The 21,627-nt window shown below is 39.8% G+C and overlaps 1 protein-coding gene across 1 annotated transcript in view; it reads right to left on the reverse strand.

Annotated features, from left to right (window-relative positions):
• Positions 1 to 21,627, reverse strand: part of bub1 (BUB1 mitotic checkpoint serine/threonine kinase) — an 86,252-nt gene that overhangs the window by 43,738 nt on the left and 20,887 nt on the right. The window contains exons 6-12 of the mRNA XM_080192933.1: positions 18,033 to 18,148; positions 16,679 to 16,761; positions 13,654 to 13,847; positions 10,580 to 10,692; positions 8,856 to 9,214; positions 3,126 to 3,181; positions 1,013 to 1,132 (exon numbers count right to left, since the gene is read on the reverse strand). Coding sequence (XP_080049059.1) covers positions 1,013 to 1,132; positions 3,126 to 3,181; positions 8,856 to 9,214; positions 10,580 to 10,692; positions 13,654 to 13,847; positions 16,679 to 16,761; positions 18,033 to 18,148 — 1,041 coding nt within the window. The remainder of the gene's footprint in view (positions 1 to 1,012; positions 1,133 to 3,125; positions 3,182 to 8,855; positions 9,215 to 10,579; positions 10,693 to 13,653; positions 13,848 to 16,678; positions 16,762 to 18,032; positions 18,149 to 21,627) is intronic.

Here is a 21,627-nt window from a genome sequence, read left to right on the forward strand (position 1 = left end):
TCACAAACACCAGGGGGTGGTTCCTCATACCAATATTTTCATGGTTAAATCCATTTGCACAAGTAGGCTGGTGAGGGCAAGACTGCAGGCAACAAGGATAGAGCGAATGCAACGGACTGAATTGCTCTACAAAGTTGGACTCGATGGAAAACCTTCCTCTGTGCAATTATCACTCCTTTGTCAGGAGGTTTTTTGACTTGGCTCTGGGACAACTTTGGCACAAACCCAAGCTGTTGGCAGGGGGACTTTGCAGGGTCAACTGGATTGACTGTGCCTTTTGTTACGTCCAGTTATATTAATATTAGACTTTTTCATAGGGTATAATACAACTGAATGACTTGCCAGGCTATTTCAGAAGGTAGTTAAAAGTCAAATCACATTACTGTGATTCTGGAGTCACATGTAGGTCAGACAGTACATGAATAGCAGATATTCTTCCCTAAAGGGTAACTAATAAGGGCATTCATGTTTATGAAGACCCTGTAGTTTCATGGTCACCACTAACAATATTAGTTTTTTATTCTAAATTTATTTAACTAATTGAACTCCCCAACTGCTGTGATATAATTTGAACTTGGGTCTCTGGATCATTAATCCAGACCTCCGGATTACTTGTCCAGCAACATAACCAAGATGCAACCATACCCACACCTTTACCAAAAGATGCAAAGATGCTTCACAGGAAAATAATCAAATAAAACTTGATATCTAAAGGAGATATTTAGGGTGTGTGATTTAAAGCGAGTTTTAAAGAGCGCATTAAAAGGAACAGAGGCTGAGAAGTACATGAAGGAATTCCATGGCCAAGTACATGGACTTAAAAGCATGACCATCAAATAACAATAAGGGGTGGAGCTGGGCAGGTGAAAAAGATTGGGGGATATATCCAACTTTATCACAAGTCCAAGGCAAGACAATTGTTGCACATACATTTTTAATAACAGAAATTTTCAACTCAAACATTTGACATTTTTCATTTACTAATCAATGCTAACTGAAATAAATTTCTTACCCAATGCTTCTTTGGTATAAACAGTTGGTGAAGGTAGGACTTTGGATGGAGTAGCTTGAACCAAGCCAAATGAAGAGTTTGGAGTGTGGGATCTATTGCCAATTAATCCTGAAACATTTCCTGTCAGAGTTGAATTTTAAAGCCAACACTTAATTACTTAAAAGACTCCATTCCCTAGCTTATGATTCCTAAGATTGCAGAGAAAAAAAAGAACAAAAATGTAAATATCAGGAGGTTTTGTACTTTTAACAATAGATTTTGAGGCAGCTACCATCCTTCTAACGATCTACTAAACACTTAGAGCAGCCAAAAATATGAGAGGAAAAAACAATACCAAGTTAGAGAGCCAAGAATTGGACAGTTACCATGGAAGTAATAACCATTTCAGAGCCAAAAACAAGATTGACAGGATAACCAAGAACCACACTGAGGCTCAATGAGCCAAAAATACACACTCTCTCTGTCTGTCAATAAGGAGACTGCTCTATTGTTGTTGGTAATTGCTTGCTGAGTGCTGCAAATTGCCACCTCTGGCACAATGCCTGGATCACTTTTCAGTAACAGTTTCTGCTTTGATGCAGGCTCTCTCATTGTCAGCACAATAAAGATGGGTGAAGTGAAAGGATATACCTAACATGTAACTGAAGACTAGTAAGTCAATCCTTCCCATTCACAAGCGTTGACACTCCTGTTAAAACAATTCCACCTGAGGAAGCTGCTTCTGTGATTTTGTCTAAAAACTGTAGAAACACCCAAGAAGGAAGTAGGTTATCTTAATCACCACAATGAGCACAACCTCCAGTCTAGAATGCAAATAGCATTTCTGGTAGGTTCATGTGCAGTAAGAAGTCTCATATCACCAGGTTAAAGTCCAACAGGTTTATTTGGTAGCAAACACCACTAGCTTTCGGAGCTCTGACCCTTCGTCAGGTGAGTCGTGTGCAACCAAAGTAAGTTTCTGGTTCATGTCATTCATCAGGTTCATGTGCAACCAGAACAAGAACGAGAACTGTGAGGACAGCAGTGATGAGGTGGGCTGCACAGATTTAGCCATGTATTATTGCGCTGCTGCAATTCCGGACCTATGATAGTGGTGGTAGTGTGCAACGTCACTCAAGGAATCCAAATTTCTGTGGCTACATGTACTCTCACATGCATGTTGCAGTCTGGAGTTATGGACATTGGTGGAGTAGAGGCTCCAACTTCCTTTCCATCACATGGCTAAGCAGGAATCTCTCCCACTTTTACCAGCTGCTATTGGTATGTGATGGAAGGATTTACAGATTGATAACTAACCTGTTTGGCCATATTATGAACACACCTTTCTTGGCCATTCAGTCCTGGCATAGGGCCTAAGTTCCTGGTTCAAAGACAGGGATACTACACACTGTTTCACAAGATCCCCATTTTATGGACCATTGAGTGTGACCCAAGGTGTCCTAATTTGTCAATGGAGTTACCATGTGAAAACTGGTTAGCAATTTAATTAATCAAATCCTGCCTTGTTCTAGAATTCTACTGTGAGAATGACAAATATTTGCACATGAAATGGTAGTGTGAAAGCGATGCTGACTGGATAAATCAGGAGAAAATGACTGGGCATTTACAGTTTGTCAGCAGTCAAATTCCAGTGCAATAATAGGATTAACATTCACTGACAGATCTTAGAACAAAGAAATATAAATTAGGTGTTGGAAATCTCCTGAACTCAATGGTCTGCATCCTAAGGTTTTAAAAGCGGCAGCTACAAAAGTAGTAGATGCTTTGGTTTTGGATCCAGAATCCTCTCAATTTTGGAACGTAACCCCACTATTCAGGGTGGGTGATTGAGTGGGGGTGGTGAGAGAGAGAGAGAGAAACAGAAGTTGCAATAATCTATTATTAAGGGACATGTTAATGGGTACTTTAAAAATTATAATTTTAGGTAGAGACAACACAGGTTTAGGAAAGGGAATTAAGATTTGACAGATGTTAGTTTTTTTTGAGTTTGCAACTATTTTTCAATTGTTATTTTGCAAATGTGACTTGAACAGCTTAAGTTAAATGTTTTCCAGTAATCATATTGAAATGTAATCTAAACCGTAAGTTATCTTACTTAACGCTCTAAATTTACCTTCTCTTGGTCTTGACAGCGAGATCCTGGAACTGTTATCACTTCTATTCATAAACCTAAAAAATTTAGAATATTCTATTTGCACTTAAGATTCACAGAAACTCGGTATTATTTAAAATGGTACTTCATCCAATTTCAGACTGAAATACTAAAATTATATTTATAAGCACAAACTCTAGAACATTTTAAAAAATCCAAAGACACTGCAGAGTAGCATAATTTTACACAGTGGTTATTTTACTGAACTAGTAATTCAGAGAACTGGATGAATGACCTGCAGACGCAAGTTTAAACCCTATCACGACAGCTGGGGCATTAAAATTCAGTACATTAAAATAAAAAGTTAGGTCAGTGATGGTGACAAATAAACGATCAGATTGTTGTAATAATCCATCTGGTTCAAAATGGCTTTTAGAGAAGGACATCAGCCATTCTGACTCTGTCTAAAGTTATCTTTAGTAAAATCCTAATTTAAATATGTACATTGGGTTATATTGTTATAGGATATTTGTTATATTTGCAAAGCAGGCATCTGAAATAGAAACATAGAAGGATTAGCACTGCTGCCTCACAGCATCAGGGACTCACTACCCACTTGGGTGACTGTCTGTGCATGTTCTCCCTTTGTCTGCATGGGTTTCCTCTGGGTGTTCCGGTTTCCCCCCGCAGTCCAAAAGATGTGCTGGTTAGACGAATTGGCCATGCTAAATTCTCTGTGTACCCGAACAGGCGCCAGAGCGTGGCAACGAGGAGATTTTCACAGTAACTTCATTGCAGTGTTAATGTAAGGCTACTTGTGACACTAATAAATAAACTTTGAACATTAAAATAGGAACAAGAGTAGGCCATTTGGTCCTTTGACCCTACTCCTACCATTCTTCACGGCTGGTCATCCAACTCAATAGCTTAAACCCACCTTCCCTTCATATTCTTGAAACCTCTTTGCTCCAAGAAGTCCTACTTGGAGTTTTGGCCTCAACTGCTTTCTGTGATAGTGAATTCCACAGGCTTACTTCCGAAGAAATTTCTTTTCATCTCAGTCCTAGAAGGTTTGGCCTATACCCTTAGACTATGACCCTTGGTTCTGGACACCCCACCATCGGGAACATCCTTCCCACATAGGATGATGATGATGATAATGAATAGGGCTAAAATGGTTCATGAAAAAGCATTGGCCAGCACAATTATGGAAAATCCCAAGGCTTTTTATACAAAGCAAGAGGGTAGCGAGGTAGCAGGGGAAAGGGTCAGCCCTACTCAGGGACGAGGGAAGAAATCTATGCGTGGAGCCAGAGGAATGGGCAAAGTATTAAATAAGTACTTTGCGTCAGTATTTACCAAAGAGAAGGACTCGGTGGATGATAAATCTGGGAAAGAGTGTGTAGATAGTTTGAGTCATGTTGGGATCAAAGAGGTGGTATTGGGGTTCTTGAGAAACATTTAAGGTAGACAAGTTCCCAGGGCCTATGGGATATATCCTAGAATACTGAGAGAGGCAAGGGAGGAAATTGCTGGGGCCTTGAGAGAAATCCTCATTGGCTATTTTCCAATCCTCTGGGACCTCCCCTGTAGCCAATGTTGTTCCTTTGTTTAAGAAGGGTAGCAAGAATAATCCAGGTAATTACAGACTAGTGAGGCTTACATCAGTGGTAGAGAAATTATTGGAGCGGATTCTTTGAGACAGAATTTATTCCCACTTGGAAATAAGTGGACATATTAGTGAGAGGCAACATGGTCTTGTGAAGGGGAGGTCATGTCTCACTAACTTGATTGCATTTTTGAGGAAATGACAAAGGTGATTGATGAGGGACTTCAGTAAGGCCTTTGACAAGGTCCCTCATGGCAGACTGGTGCAGAAGGTGAAGTTGCATGGAATCAGAATGAGCTGACAAAGTGGATACAAAACTGGCTCAGACAAAGAAGACAGAGGGTAGCAGCGGAAGGGTGTGTTTCGGAATGGAGGGCTGTGACAAGTGGTGTTCCTTAGGGATCAGTGCTGGGCTGTTTGCTTTTTGTAATATACACTATATATAAAAATAATTTGGAGGAAAATGTAGCTGGTTTAATTAGTAAGTTTGCGGATGACACAAAGGACTTGCAGATAGCGATGAGGATCAGAGGATTCAGCAGGATATAGATCAGCTGGAGACTTGGCAGATGGAGTTTAATCTGGACAAATATGAGGTATTGCATTTTGGAAGTTTAATGCACATACAAATATACAGTAAATGGCAGAACACAGGGTTTATACATAGAGGGTTGTGGGTGCCTGAAACTAACTACCAGGGGTGGTAATTGAAGCAGATATGACAGTGGCCTTTAAAGGGCATCTTGATAAATACATGAATAGGATGGGAATAGAGGGATATGGTCCTGGAAGAGTAGAGGGTTTTAGTTAAGTTGAGCAGCATGGTTGGTGCAAGTTTGGAGGGCCGAAGGCCCTGTAACTGCGCTATAATTTTCTTTGTTGTTTGAATGGCAGAGCAGGCTTGAAGAACTGAATGGCTACTCCTGTTCCTATTTTCTATGTTTCTATCATGCAAATTGTATTACACTCACTAACATGTTTCCCCCTCCCATGGAGGGCAAATGGGGGCAACAGGAACTAACCCGAAGCTGGCAGGCACACTCCAAAGAAAAGCTGGTTATTGTGCAATGTCAATTATTGTGGTTGTGGTCATTGGAATAGTATTCTAAGGTGCCGTTTGTGGATTAGAAAGTCTAAGATCCTGTTGCAAAGGGAGGAGCTGAGCCCCAGGCCACAAAGTTTGGAGGTGAGTCTTGTAGGAATAATGGTGTTGAAGGCTGAGCTGTAGTGTCAGAATATGAATCCGACATAGGTGTCTTTATTATTTAGGTGTTACAGGGTTGAGTGTAGGGTCAGGGAGATGGCATCTGCTGTGAACCTGTTGCAGCAATAGGCAAAATTTAGTGAATCCAGACAGTCTGGTAGGCAGGAATTGATTTGTGCCATGACTAACTTTTGGAGCACTTCATAATAATGGATTATCTCCCTGCACTAGAATAAGAAAAAAAACCCAGCATGATTAAAGCCAATTTCATATTATAATAAAATCATTTTTAATTTTTGAAGTTCTTTTGCATATTTATTTTGTTCTGAGATAAAATTGAGAATTGTCTGACTGATAGACTGGATGTTAAGATGTAGTTTCAAGTACTGTAAGCTTCCCCTGTAGAGTTTAGATTAATAGTGAATCGAGGTAAAGCATCAACTTTCCCCTGCAGTTTCCTGCAGAATAGATAAGGGGAGGAAATCTTGTTCTTTAACTCTAATCTGCTGGTCTTCTGTTATATGAACAATTCTATATTCAGCGAATAAGGCTTCCTTACAAATTTTGAAGATAGATTTTTATAAAATACAAACTTGGATTGTATTCATTAGAGCGTTGGAGGATAAGGAGGGGATGCAGTTTAGAACGGAGTTGAGGAGGAACTTCTTCAAAGGGTGGTGAATCTCCTGGAATTCTCTGCCCGTTGAAGTGGTGGAGGCTGCCTCGCTAAATATACTTAAGACACGGGCAGATAGGTTTTTGGTAGACAAGGGAATTAAGGGTTATGGGGAGAAAGTGGGAAAGTGGAACTGAGCCACTTCAGATCAGCCATGATCTTATTGAATGGCGGGGCAGGCTCGAAGGGCTAGATGGCCTACTCCTGCTCCTACATCTTATGTTCTTATTATGTTCTTATGTTCTCACAACTCACAATGTCATAGTGCCATTGAGCTCATGCTGATCACTTTTAGGTACCAGGTTAGTATAGGGCTTTTTGCAGGGCTTGGACTCCATCCTTTCCAGCATGCAGTGGTGACCAACTCAATTAGTGTAATTGTTTGATCAACCATGATGCAGTGCCTAATGGCTGGTATCCCAGTTTCTACTGCCGCACAAACAACAGTCACTAATGTCTGAGTACTGCAGAGAAAACTGTGGTGCAAGCTCATACAAGTTCAAAATGCTGGTATCAGTTATAGATCAGTGCGTGCAAAGGGGCGACAAACCAGTCCAGCAATCTGTCCTGCTTCAGGTTACAAAGGAACCAAACAGGGGAACAGACAATGGCTCCATAGGTCAAGAATCTGCTTTTCATCTTCCCACCTAATATCCTGCCAGTCACCTTGATGGTCTTAATCTTTCAAATTTCCAGCACCAGTATGGCTCACATTGTATGCAAAACTGTGCATCTGTGGAGGAGCTGCACAGCAGAGTCAAGATGAAAGTTATCAGTGCATAATCTTTGTTGCTTAGTAAACAGCACCCCAGCACCATGAGGAAGCATGCAATCCTGGCAAACCTAATGCTGACTCTGCTTATTGGTCTCTAGCAAGATAGAGAATGAAATGCAGTTAGCTCCCTTTGAATAGTGAATCTGAGGGAACATTCTCTACACTGCAGTGGATGGCAAATTGCAAGATATTGCAATTAGCTTAAGGTTCAGTCAGAGTCCATAGCAGAAAACTCAGCCATGGTCTGCTCTGAGGTTGCAATTGTGGTTGCAGCAGGAGAAGATTTCAGCAAGGACATCCTTATTGAAGAGTAACACAAACATCTCCTTGCCAAATTTCAGATAAGAAAATTGCTCCCTTGATGCAGTGGGAAGATATGGCCTCCTACTGAGAATTGTCCTGCCCCTTTTTCAGCAGCTTATCCTGCTCTGCATATTTTCTGCACATTGTCCCAGCATGATGTATTACAAATTGTACCATGTTTGGGAGCAACTTATTTCCATAAAAACCTTGATGTCAGAAAAAGATCCTTCAGCACCAGCCACACCAAATGCTTGAACAGTCAGAAAATAATAACTACAAATAATAATCTGATGATCCCCGATAATAGTGCTGATGAAGAACAGGTCGGCCTCACAGTTAAGGTACATTCAACCATGCGAGATTAACAGAATGCTGGTGAGCTCCAAATAGCAGCACAGGTCTCAAATCAACCATGATCTGCTTGCACTGTATACCTCTGATGGAAGTTGGCGCTGAACATTGCCATCTCCCATGGTTCACAGGAGTAGTGTGCATGCACAGATCAAATGCCATTTTGGTCCCAAACAGCATCCATGGCACCAAAAAATGAGTGCCACTGAGCCCAACTTCACGCCCTAATTGTCCAGCACACAGGTGATTATTTGACTCGATGAGTTATGGTAAGGGTCTATAGAACTGCATTCCAGCTGGAGAATGTTGTCTTCAGGAAAGGAAGAAAAGGAAGATGTAAAAGTTTTGCAGGTTTCTTGATTAAAAAATGTTTTGGAAATATGGGGACATTAACATGGAAGATTTTACTATCGACCCCTAGTTGCCACGCAGATGCCAATGAGATTGGCATCACATGTAGACCAGACTGGGGATGGGGAAGTGGTGGGTGGAGTAGGACAAAGTTCCTGTCTGATCTAGTTGGCAAAAAACTGACAGTTTTTTCAATTTTTTTACTTTCAGTCCAAAATTAATAGATTTCTTCTTAATTAAATAGCAGTCTTACAAATAATGTCACAATCAATAAGCCCCAAGAGGAGATTCGTCTATTGAAATATTCTAAAGTCATGTGCACTGAAGCATCATTAAAGTGTAATCAAAAGCAAATCAGAACAGATTATTTAAACTGAACTTTCGAAGGGCATTGGGAAAAAAAACAGAACTGATCATTGCTAAGTTTGCTTTTGGGATTCAACATAGACTTTCTAAGATTAAAAAATGGAAAAATGACTTACTGTTCTTTACTGATGCTCTCATTTATACCTGTAGCTATAGGTCCAGACGGAGGGTCCATTTTTGCCCATGTGTCACTGAAGCTTTTCTCTGGCTTTCCATGAAATCCAAATCCAGGTTGAACTCTAGGCGATCTCGGTTTATGATCTAATGTTGGCTCACATTGGGATTGTTGCAGAGAAGCAACAGCAAAACTTGTAGTTGTGACTGTTCCAGCAGAAGCTCCTAAAGATGAATTTAGTTCATTTCCTTCCCTTGCGTCTGTTGTAATTTGTAAAATAGTAGCAGAAGATTCTGCAGCAGTCTTGATGGGTAGTGGTGATGGTGCAGGAATCTGCTGCAAGGCATTGTGCGATGATGCCTGCATAACAAGTTTTAAACATTTGGAAAACAAATAAAGTTGAGAAAAGGTGCAACTTCCAGTGTGATTACGTATTTTAAAAATGTCAGTGTCAGAGTATAGATATAAAAGATAGAATAGTCATTGCAAATCTTTATTTGTGTAAAACATATTCAGACACACAAACACTAATAAGTAAATAAACACAGATAAAAGTCAGATACTGCATTAACTAAAATACTACAGTAGATCATCCTTGGGTATCACAATCAGTATTAACTGCTCATAAGTGTGGTAAGTAACTAGTAAATCAGTTAAGATTAGAGGTTAGTACAAATAGAGTTCTGTTCAGAATGTACTGTGAAGAGAGAAGATATTGAAAACTACAAGCATTCTTGTAGGTATGTCTGGAATGTAATTAAAAGCCATTCTTGGACATGGTTCACAAATGATTGCAATTATTTTAACACCAAAATAAGCTTATGTATCAAGTGTATAAACAGGATGAAATGACATTGTAACTGAGTTTGTCCCACATAATCATATAAAAAAAGGTGAGGTTAGTTTTAGTAATTAAAACAGCAGTGTTTTCCCAAGGAACTATCTGCATATATGTTACTATTACTACCAGTTTCATGGGCACTGCATAGATTGTGTTCTTTCAATTATCAAATAAATAAAAAGCTATATAGACATCTGTGTTTCTTCATCATCTTACTTGTATTAGAACATATGACAATATCCTATAGTACTTTTTCATAAAAGCAGAGAATGAATAACTGTCCTATAATAAACCCAACAGTCATTTTTAAGCCGGTTGCAACATTATTTGCATTTAATTACAGGCAAGTGAACAAACAGCAGGCTGGTATTTTGTTTTCACCCATGCTGTTGGCATTCTTTCACATCGTTTCATTTTGTCTACAACATTCACAAAATGCTGACACACAGAGGAAAATATTTAATGAAAGCTGATAGCTGCATTGGGTACACTGAATCAGATACAGAAATGCAAATTACAAAACCTGTGAAGTTGCACATTATATAAAACATGTGCAAACTTAATTATTTCAAAAATGCAGAGATCAGGGTACATGTTTTAAAAGATATAGAAACGTAATGGAATGTCTTCCAATACAGCAGCAACATGCTGCATAGTTGAAATAACAGTAACCACCCATTTGAATTAGGAAAAGTTTATCATTTTGGCTGCAATGCAATGTACAAACTCCCCATAAGGGCTGCACAAACATAAGTATTATGTTTTTTTAAGGTCGCAGAAAAACAAACTATATAGCTGTGAGATCCAGGTCAAACTTGACTAAAATTACGAGCCATTTTCAAACTATCAGGTAAGTGTCATCTGTACAGGTAGACAGATCTCACCTGCAGTATTTCCTGTTCCCGGTCCTGGGTTAACTTCAGTTGCACTTTCAGTTGTTCCAATTTCTGCTCCAGTGATTTGATCTCATCAGACTTGGAGGTTGTGACAATCTCCTCTTCAATTTAGAGAGAAAAAAAAATCATCTGAATATTTAAAAAAGCAGCAGATTTTTATAAGATTTTAGTGCAGTTTTAACAGAATTGATCGGAATTAATAATAGAATATTATGGCTGACAGATTATTTCATCTTTGCAAAATTGAAACCACTTACAAGGATAAAAAGGAGCATTTTCATCATGAACTTAACCAATTGCAAAAGACTGATGAGATGATTCATTTAAGCACTTGACCCTTTCTCTTCAGAAAAGCAAACTCAAGCATCTTAGATAGAAAGTCAGTAAAATGACCAGTCTCCTAAGAATCTGCTTGAATGCATTATCCATATAAGAGCTAGTTGTTCTTAAGATTGAGTCCTTACTTGGAGTATTCAAGCAATGCCATTTTGGAGCAAAATCTGAAAGTCTCTCCCTCAAAAAAGCTGTGGATGTTGATTCAAACTAAAATTTTATAGACTAAGATCAATTTTTTTTATTTCAGGTCTCCAGCATCTGCAGTAATTTATTTTTACTCAAGAGACTAAATGGCCTAGCGTATCTTTAAAACATTTGAAATAGGGTAAGATCTCATTTGAGGGCATCAGTGTTTTTACGTTTCAGACTGTCAGAGCTGCAATCTTTTGAGTTAGATGTGAAACCGAGGTTTCATCTGCCTTCTCAGGAACAAGATTCCAAGAAGAACAGCAGTCAATATTTACCTCTCAATCAGCACAAAAAGATTATTGCTGTCTATGGTAGTTTGCTGTGGACAAATTAGCTGTTGAATTTCCAACATTACAACCAAAGTATCTTTATGGCTGCAAAGCACTTTGGGATGCCCAGTGAACAAAGAACAAAGAAAATTACAGCACAAGAACAGGCCCTTCGGTCTTCAAGCCTGCATGACCATGCTGTCCGACTTAACTAAGACCCCCTACACTTCCTGGGACCATATCCCTCTATTCTCATCCTATTCATGTATTTGTCAAGACACCCCTTAAAAGTCAATACCATATCTACTTCCCCCAGCAATGAGTTCCAGGCACCCATTACTATCTGTGTAGAAAATCTGCCTCGTACATCTCTAAACCTTGCCCATTGCATCTTAAACCTATGCCCCCTAGAAACTGACTCTTCCATCCTGGGAAAAAGCTTTTGACTATCCACTATGACCATGCCTCTCATAATCTTGCAGACTTCTATCAGGTCACCCCTCAACCTCTGTCGTTCCAGTGAGAACAAACCAAGTTTCTCCAATTGCTCCTCATAGCTAATGCCCTCCATACCAGGCAACATCCTGGTAAATCTTTTCTGTACCCTCTCCAAAGCCTCCACATCCTTCTGGTAGTGTGGTGACCAGAATTGAACACTATCTTCCAAGTGCGGCCTAACTAAGGTTCAATAAAGCTGCAACATGATTTGCCAATTTTAAACGCAATGCCCTGGCCAATGAAGGCAAGCATGCCGTATGCCTTCTAGACTACCTTCTCCACCTGCATTGCCACTTTCAGTGACCTGTGCACCTGTACACCCAGATCCCTTTTCCTATCAATACTCCTAAGGGTTCTGCCATTTATTGTGTATTTCCTATCTGTATTAGACCTTCCAAAATGCATTACCTCACATTTGTCCAGATTTTGGGACAAGCTGTCCCAAAAGCTTGCGGCTTTTGTCACAAATAAACCTGTTTGGATTTTAAACTGGTGTTGTGGGATTTCTCTCTATTTTACCCCAGTCCAATGCCGGCATCTCCACATCATGACTTCTTTGATCAAGCCAGTTTTATATCCACCTTACCAGCTCACCCCTGATCCCATGCGACTTCACCTTCTGCACACAGTCTGCCATGAGGGACTTTGTCAAAGGCCTTACTGAAGTCCATATAGACAACATCCACTGCCCTAACCTCATCAATCACCTTCGTAACTTCCTCAAAAAACTCAATCAAGTTCGTGAGACACAGCTATATTGCCTTTCACTAGTACATCCACTTATTTCCAAGTGGGAGTAAATCTCAAAGAATCCTCTCCGATAATTTCCCTACCACTGATGTAAGCCTCACCAGTTTGTAATTACCTGGATTATTCTGGCTACCCTTCTTAAACAAAGGAACAACACTGGCTATTCTCCAATCCTCTGGGACTTCCCCTGTATGATGTAGCGGTGCCGGCATTGGACTGGGGTAAACACAGTAAGAAGTCTCACAAGATTGATAGTCAAGTTCCACACACGAGGATGGCCTCAACCGGGATCTTGGGTTCATGTCACACTATCTGTAACCCCCATGACTTGCCTGGGCTTGCAAAATCTCACTTACTGTTCTGCCTGAGACAATACACATCTCTTTAACCTATGCTAATGCTATCTCCACTCACATTGTCTGCATCTTTAAGACTTGAATAGCAGGTTAGTTGTAAAGACTTGCATTCTAATCAGTACTCTGTAAACTGTGCGTGACTTTATATGCCCTTCTCTGATCAGAACCTTCCACACACCTGATGAAGGAACAGCGTTTCCGAAAACTTGTGGGATTACTATCAAATAAACTGGTTGGACTTTAACCTGGAGTTGTGAGACTTAATGTATTCCCCCTGTAGCCAGTGAGGATACAAAAAATTCTCTCAAGGCTCCAGCAATTTCCTCCCTTGCCTCTCTCAGTATTCTGGGGCATATACCATCAGACCCTGGGGACTTGTCTACTTAATGTTGTGTTTGTGAAAAGTACTATATACATGCAAGTTTTTTTTTATTTCCCTTTTTATAGAAACCCACCATTTTAAAATAGAGATTTAGAAGGCACAGTTTAAAGATTTCAGTGATGCGGTTGGCATGGCAACATAATTTGTCAATGAACATCAGATGACAGGCTAGCACTAGCAGGCAAGCAAGCAGAAACCAGAAGTTTCTCCTCAGAAAACAGAAGTCCCGGTAATTTCTAGTAGACTGGCTACAAATTATGCTAAGAGAAACAAAAGACATACTCCATTCGAACTTTTCCTTTTGTTGGCTTCGCGCAAAGTGATCCTTAGCTCGAATTTCTTCAAAACACATCTCTTTATCTCCAGAAAACAGAACATCTTTATGATACATAATGACTTGCTGCAGTTCACTGGATGTTTCCTGAATTTTACTCTGGCCATCATTTTGATGCACAAGCTTGGGTGCATTTGGCATTCTAAATGGATAAAAGAAATGAGATAAATTTTGAGTTGGTTATCAAAATCTGTCCACATACAGAGTGAAAATTATCCACAGCCACACAAAAGATCTAAAAGGAAGACAACACGTTAGGCAAGCAAATGTTAGTTAAGCAAAATTGCGATGTTTGGGTGCTCTTGACAAAAAAGTCAGAGGTTTACATCATGGAAACAGGCCCTTCGGCCCAACTTGTCCATGCCGCCCTGTTTTTTAAAACCCCTAAGCTAATCCCAATTGCCTGCATTTGGCCCATATTCCTCTATACCCATCATACCCATGTAACTATCTAAATGGTTTTCAAAAGACAAATTGTACCCATCTCTACTACCACCACCACTGGCAGCTTGTTCCAGACACTCACCACCCTGTGTGTGAAAAAATTGCTCCTCTGGACACTTTTGTATCTGTCCCCTCTCACCTTAAATCTATCCCCTCTAGTTTTAGACTTCCTTACCTTTGGGAAAAGATATTGACTATCTAGCTGATCTATGCCTCTCATTATTTTAAAGGCCTCTATAAGATCACCTAGCTTCAGAGAAAAAAAGTCCCAGTGTATCTAGCCTCTCCTTGTGACTCAATCCACCAAGTCCAGGTAGCACCCTAGTAAATCTTTTCTGCACTCTTTCTAGTTTAATAATATCCTTTCTAATTATAGGATGACCAGAATTGCACACAGTATTCCAAAGCGTGGCCTTACCAATGTCTTGCACAACTTCAACAAAACATTCCAACTCCTGTATTCAATATTCTGACCGTTGAAACCAAGCATGCCGAATGCCTTCTTCATCACTCCGTCCAACTGTGACTCCACTTTCAAGGTGGTATGAACATGTATCCCTAGATCTCTTTGTTCTGTAACTCTCCCCAACACCCTATCATTAACTGAGTAAGCCCTGCCCTGGTTCGATTCACCAAAATGCATCACCTCGCATTTGTCTAAATTAAACTCCATCTACCATTCGTCAGTCCACTGGCCTAACTGATCAAGATCCCATTACAATTAGACATAACTTTCTTCACTGTCCACTATGCCACCAATCTTAGTGTCATCTGCGAACTAACCATGCCTCCTATATTCTCATCCAAATCATTAATATAAATGACAATAACAGTGGACCCAGCAATGATCCCTGAGGCACATCGCTGGTCACTGGCCTCCAGTTTGAAAAATAGCTACAGCCACCCTCTGGCTTCTGTCAAGAGCCAATTTTGTATCCATTTAAATAAGTGTCCTCATAGTTCATTATAATTTATTCTGTGAAGTACCTTGAAGTGTTTTAATGTGACTGTTCTAAAAAAACAAGTATTGTTTATTATATTCTATTTACTGCTCTGATCTGGAAAGACGGGGGTGGGGGGGGATGGGGGGAGTGAGACAAACAAACAGCTTTCAATATATATAAGTTTGCTGTTATGCCTATGAACATCGAGCAATAGAAATAGACTTAATGATGCTGAATGAATTGGTGGTAGGAGTGTAAAAATTGTGGCAGCAGTCAGCCCGATATTGATCTGACAGAAGGTAAGACTGATGTAAGGCTGGACTAGATTTAGGATGCGGCGTAAAGAAAAACAAAAAAAATTAGAAATACTCAGCAAGTTAGGTAGCATCTATAAATAAACAGAATTAACTGATGACTAGTTGACAGAAACAGATAAGCATTTAATGCATTTCCAGCATCCAATAAATACATAATTTGCTGAGCAACAGGAAACATATTGTAGTAGTTAATGGTTATTTTTCATTCTGGAAAAAGGTTTATAGTGGAGTTCCCACTGATCAGTGTTAGGATTCCTCTGCTTTCTGATATATATTAAGGACACAGAGTTTAGTATGCAGGGTACATTTTCAAAATTTGTGTATAAGACAAAACTTGGAAGTATAGTGAACTGTGAGGAGGATAGTTTTATTTGTTCAGGGGATGTGGGTGTTGCTGGCTGGGCAGCATTAACGCCCATCCATAACTTCTTTTGAACTGAGCATATTTCAGAAGGCATTTTAAAAGTCAACCACATTGTTGTAGCTCTGGAATCACGTTCAGGCCAGACCAGTTAAGGGAAGCAGATCTCCTTCCCCAAAGGACATTAGTGAACCAAATGAATTCTTTTTAAAAACAACAATTGACAGTGGTTTCATGGTCATCATTAGATTTTTAATTCCAGATTTTTACTGAATTCAAATTTCACCATATGCTGTGTGGGATTTTAACCTAGTCCTACAGCATTACCCTGGGTCTCCGGATTACAAGTCTAGTGACAATTCCACTGTGTCACCGACCCCCCCAACGCAAAAGGGCACAGACAGGTACAAAAACAGAAAATGTTGGAAAATTTCAGCAGAGAACTGCAGAGATTATTTTGGTAGGAAGACATGGGGGGGATGGTAAATAAATAAAGGGTACAATTAAAAAAGGGGTACAGAAGCAGAGAGACCTGATGTTTAAGTGCATAAATTATTAAAGTGGTAAGAGAGATTGAGAAGGCAATTAAATAAAGGATATTGCATCCTAGGCTTTATCGATAGGGGCATAGAGTACAAAAGCAAGGAACTTGTTGTAACTTTTATAGAGAACACTGGTTTGGCCTCGGAAAGACCTATGCTTAGTTCTGGGTACCACACGAGGAAAGATATGAAGGCATTAGTAGTGGTTCAGAAAAAATTCTCAAGAATGGTTCCAGAAATTAAGAACTTCAGTTTGTAGATAGATTAGAGAAGTTGGGACTGTTTTCCTGGGAGAAAGTTGAGATGAAATTTGATCGAGACATTCAAAATCATGATAATTTAGCCACTAAGATAAATTTACTTACAAACTGTTAGACTCTGTGCCACAAGGAGCAAGTATAGATTGCTTGCCATTGCAACCAATTTGTATGCCATCCTGGAATACCTGCTGACGTAAATTCCGAAAAATATATATTTACAAGAAAATTTTCAGAGGTTAAATGGAGTTTTGGTTTGAAGTTCCAAGCACCAATACTACAACATTGAAAAACAAAAATTCCTTGCACCTTCAGTAAGCATTATCACTTTACTTGATAACCATGGTAGCTTATGCAAGCACAGGCAGTCCTTGGAATTGCAACGCAATTGGTTCCTGAAAACTACGTTGTAAATGGAACTGTTGCAAGTGGGAACTTATTTCCCCGTAAAAACAGTGATATAAATGAGGAATTGGTTCCTGAACCAAGGCCAGAAATCATTTATGGGGCACCTGGCAGTATTAAGAGGAGTTCTCAACTCTTGCCTTGTCAAGTCATTCAGGTGACTGTTGACGCCTGTACGCCAGGGACAAGCTCCTTGATTAGTGTGGTGGATATTATTAAGCCATCAATCACTTGTCTGTTTAACCTTTAACTTCTGCGACTGAACCCATATTAAATACAAGTCAAGCATATACATGCAACAAAATAGTGAGGATTCTGCCCAAAAAAAATTATTTTATTCTATGAATCCATCTTTAAATCACTCATTTCTAACTGAAGAATGATTGACCCAATAAAAATGGTATAATGGCTGGAATGATATTGTCCAGTTATACCAATGGATAACGTGGAACATTGATGCGCACACACGAACATGCTGGCTTGGCATCATGAAGTCAAACCGACGTTGCAAAATCAAAACGGGGTGTCAATTCATAACTGCTGTTCGTCAAAACTCAAAAATTGTCAAGTCCCAAGATGTGCAGGTTAGGTGGACTAGCCATGCAAAATTGCCCCTTAGTGTCCAAAGATGTGTTGGTTAGGGGGATTAGTAGGATGAATACATGGCATGCTCTGTCGGAGAGTCAGCACAGACTCAATGGGGAAAATGGCCTCCTTGTGCACTGTAGGAATTCTATGTCACTATTTTATGCACGAATCTTGATAAATAAACTGTTTGATTATGGGGACATTATAGCCAAGCACAAGCCTGAAAAGACAAAGTAAAACATAAGCTGAATTTCTCCTGTCTCGCTCACCTCATAAATCATAGCAGATGCAACAGAAAATTCAGCAGACCATTTAAAGGTCTGTTGAGCTCAGGCCCATAGCATTGTTCTCTGAAAATATGACAATGCAGTCATTTATCATGTAATTTTGTAAACAAACAGTGACAGGCTCTTATTACGTTATTGAAAATTAGTATGTAATCCTTAAAGATGACAATAAAGATTGTTACCTGAGATTTAGGAAACGCCTCTAGTCCCACAGGCCCTGCATTCAACCCAGCTTTATTCAAAGCAGACAATTCTTGACTGATGTATTGAGAATTTTCCAAAGGTTCATGTAGAAAGCCTGAACGTATACAACACTATTCATTTAAATGCTACTGATGTGCAGATTTTTACATTTACAATAGCTTGACCATTTGTCACAATTCCTCCAAAATAAGAAAATACTAAGATCTCAACAGAAGTAAAAGAGCAGGAGTTGGCTATTCAGCCCATCAATCCTACTACACCTTTCCAGAACATCATGGCTGATTTAATTGTGGCTTTATCTCCACTTTCCTGCCAGATCCCCATAATTCTTGACTCTCTTGTGGGTCAAAATCTGTCTGAATATACGCGAAGCTGAGTTAATGATCCACTGCTCTCTGGAATAGAAAATTCCTAAGAACAACAACAGTCTGAGAAAAGAAATTCCTCTTCACATCAGTTTTAAAGTGATACCCTGTATTCTGAAACCGTGTTCCCGAGTTCCAGATTTCACCACAAGCATCCATTTAGCATTTATACTGTCAAGACCCCTCAGAATCTTACTTGTTTCAATAATATCACTTTGCATTTTTCTAAAATCCAGTCAGTATATACTCAACCTGCTCAACCTTTCCTCATAAAACAACAACTTTACCCCAGGAATCAGCACAGTAAACCTTCCCTGAACTGCAAATATAAAACAGGTTTACTGAGTGGGCAAACACGTGGCAGATGTAATACAACACTGATAAATAAGTAGTGAAAAACTGTGTATTATTTAAATGGTGATGTATTGGGAAGTGGGTGCTGGATGTCCTTGTACATCAATCAATGAAAGCGGTGAGAGAGAGGTGCAACAAGCAATGGGGAAGGCAAATGGTATGTTGATCTTCATTACAAGAGGATTCGAGTTTAGAAGTAGAGATGTCTTGCTGCAGTTATACAGGCCCTTGGTGAGACCATACCTGGAGTATTGCATGCAATTTTGGTCTCGCCACCTAAGAAAGGATATACTTGTCATAGAGGGAGCGTGGTGGAGGTTCACTAAGTTGACACTGGGATTGATGGATGTATCTTACGAGGAGAGATTGGTTCGACTGGGCCTCAATAGAGTTCAGAAGGATGAGAGGAGCGCTGATTGAAACATATAAAATTCTAATAGGGCTGGATAGATTAGATGAAGGGAGGATGTTTTCCCTGGTTTGGGAATCTAGGACAATGGGTCACAGTCTCAAGAAACGGGGTAGACCATTTTGAACTGAGATAGGGAAAGTTTTCTTCACTCAAAGTGTAGCGAAGCTATGGAATTTTTTAATCACAGAAAGCTGTGGAGACAAAGTCATTCAAGAAAGAGGTAATTTTTTAGATTTTTATGACTTCAAAAGGTATGGGAAGAAAGCGGGAATACGACATTGAGACAGAGGTTCAGCAATGATCACACTGAATCGTAGAGCAGGCGCAAAGGGCTGATTGGCCTACTCTTACTCATAGTTTTTCTGTTTCTCCCCTTAAATAATGGGAACAGAAGTGGGAGTACGCTACGTGTAATTTGTAGCTGGGATGCGATCTCTACTTTTATTATCCATCTACCTTGCAATGAAGACAAACATTTCATTTATTTCCTAATTATTTGTTGTACCTGCATATCAGTTTTTTTGAGATTCATGTACATGGACACCCTAGAACCTTAGAATCATTTCTACAGTCCCTTGTCACTGAAATATTATTCTGCTCTCTTATTCTTCCTACCAAAGTGGATAACCTCACATTTTCCAACATTATATTGCATCTGCCAAATTTCCACCCATTCACTTAATCTATGTCCCTGTGAGGAAGACGCAAAAGTTGCTTTCCTACTTCTCTCTCTATCATCAGTAAATTGGACCAAGAGTACATATAGATTGTAAATTGTTGAGACCCGAATACTGATCATCATGGCACCCCAAAAGAATCTGACAGGCATCAAGTTATCCAAAATCTAGGCTGCCTTGGGCAGCTTATTATAGGATATCCAAGAATCTGTAGTGTGAATCTTGAAGTCAGTTTCTTTCTCAAACAGAAATCTGTTATGACATTACAAGCTACAGATAGTGTAAGCATGCACATCTTGATTCTGTAACACTTTTAATTCTAAAGATCCTAAAGGGAGCAGCATCCACGCAGCGTGTTCTTGGTTGTGCAGCACATTACTTATCGCTGTGTGGCCTTTCAGCTACCATGTACACTTCTGTAAAAGTTGAATTTCTGAGACTTTTTTTTATAAAGACAAAATGATAAGGGGTCGACTTTTTCAGGGGATAATATTTTTGAGGAGTCTACTTTCAACTACCGACATTTGCAGCTCACACTGAAAGCAGAAAACTGTGCTAGGTTTTCAGGCTCAGACAGCCAGCAGAGAACAATACAGAGTTTACAGTCTCTCCATTTCAGATATTCACAGCTTGCAAGGAAGTGGATTGGAGCAGGAAGAAAACTTTTATTTTCCTATGGGGCCATGGGACTGTTCATACAGCTCAGTGAGCTTAGTTTAAATTCTGGGAAAGTTTTTATCTGTGTAACTCACACACTGACTCTGCAGTGTATTCCAAGCCTAGCTCCATCATTTCAACAAGAAATTAAACGTTTACTTAAGTTCTCTGATATCTCAGTGGGCAAATTGCACTCTATGGTCTATCATCGATGCAGAAAATGAGCGGAGTTGGAATGGAGCATCCTTGAAAAGTCAGGTGTTGACTTTTACATGAGGATTTCTTGCCCGAAGGTCAGGGGTCAACTTTTGCATGAGATGGACTATTACTCAAGTACATTATGGCACATAATTTGAGCAAACCTTGTTTAAAGCCACTTCAATAAGCGGAAGCATTTACAATTATGGTACAGCTCATCATGGAACGTGGCACTTACAAATCCCCACACAGTGAATGGCACCCTAGGGAAACCCGCTGTGCTGGTAAATTCACTTTCATACTGCTCCTGCATCTCTGTTCAGAAAGGAGACAATGAAGTACATGCTCTTGATGTACAGAGCCTCTGTGACCTCCTCCTCCCTAGATGCAGCAAGATGTTTGCCATATTGTCATTCAGCAGCCTAGAAGGATCAGCCGCTGAAAGGATTCCGGTCCATTATCACCTTGATTGCCATTGGCACGGCTGTCCTGGACTTACTCTGGAATCAGTGCCAGGACCTTTGCTGTTTGTAATATATATAAATGATTTGGAGAAAAACGTAATTGGTTTGATTAGTAAGTTTGCAGACGACACAAAGATTGGTGGATTTGTGGATAGCGATGAGGACCATCAGAGGATACAGCAGGATATAATCAGTTTGAGACTTGGGCAGACGGAGAGTAATCCAGACAAATGTGAGGTAATGCATTTTGGAAGGTCTAATACAGATAGGAAATATACAGTAAATGGCAGAACCCTGAGGAGTATTGATAGGTAAAGGGATCTGGGTGTACAAGTACACAGGTCACAAAGTGACAATGCAGGTGGAGAGGGTAGTCAAGAAGGCATATGGCATGCTTGCCTTCACTGGCCAGGGCACCGAGTTTAAAAACTGGCAAGTCACGTTGC

Source organism: Carcharhinus amblyrhynchos, chromosome 7 (genome assembly GCF_965287045.1).
Source record: "Carcharhinus amblyrhynchos chromosome 7, sCarAmb.v2.hapA, whole genome shotgun sequence".
Taxonomy (NCBI): Eukaryota; Metazoa; Chordata; class Chondrichthyes; order Carcharhiniformes; family Carcharhinidae; genus Carcharhinus; species Carcharhinus amblyrhynchos.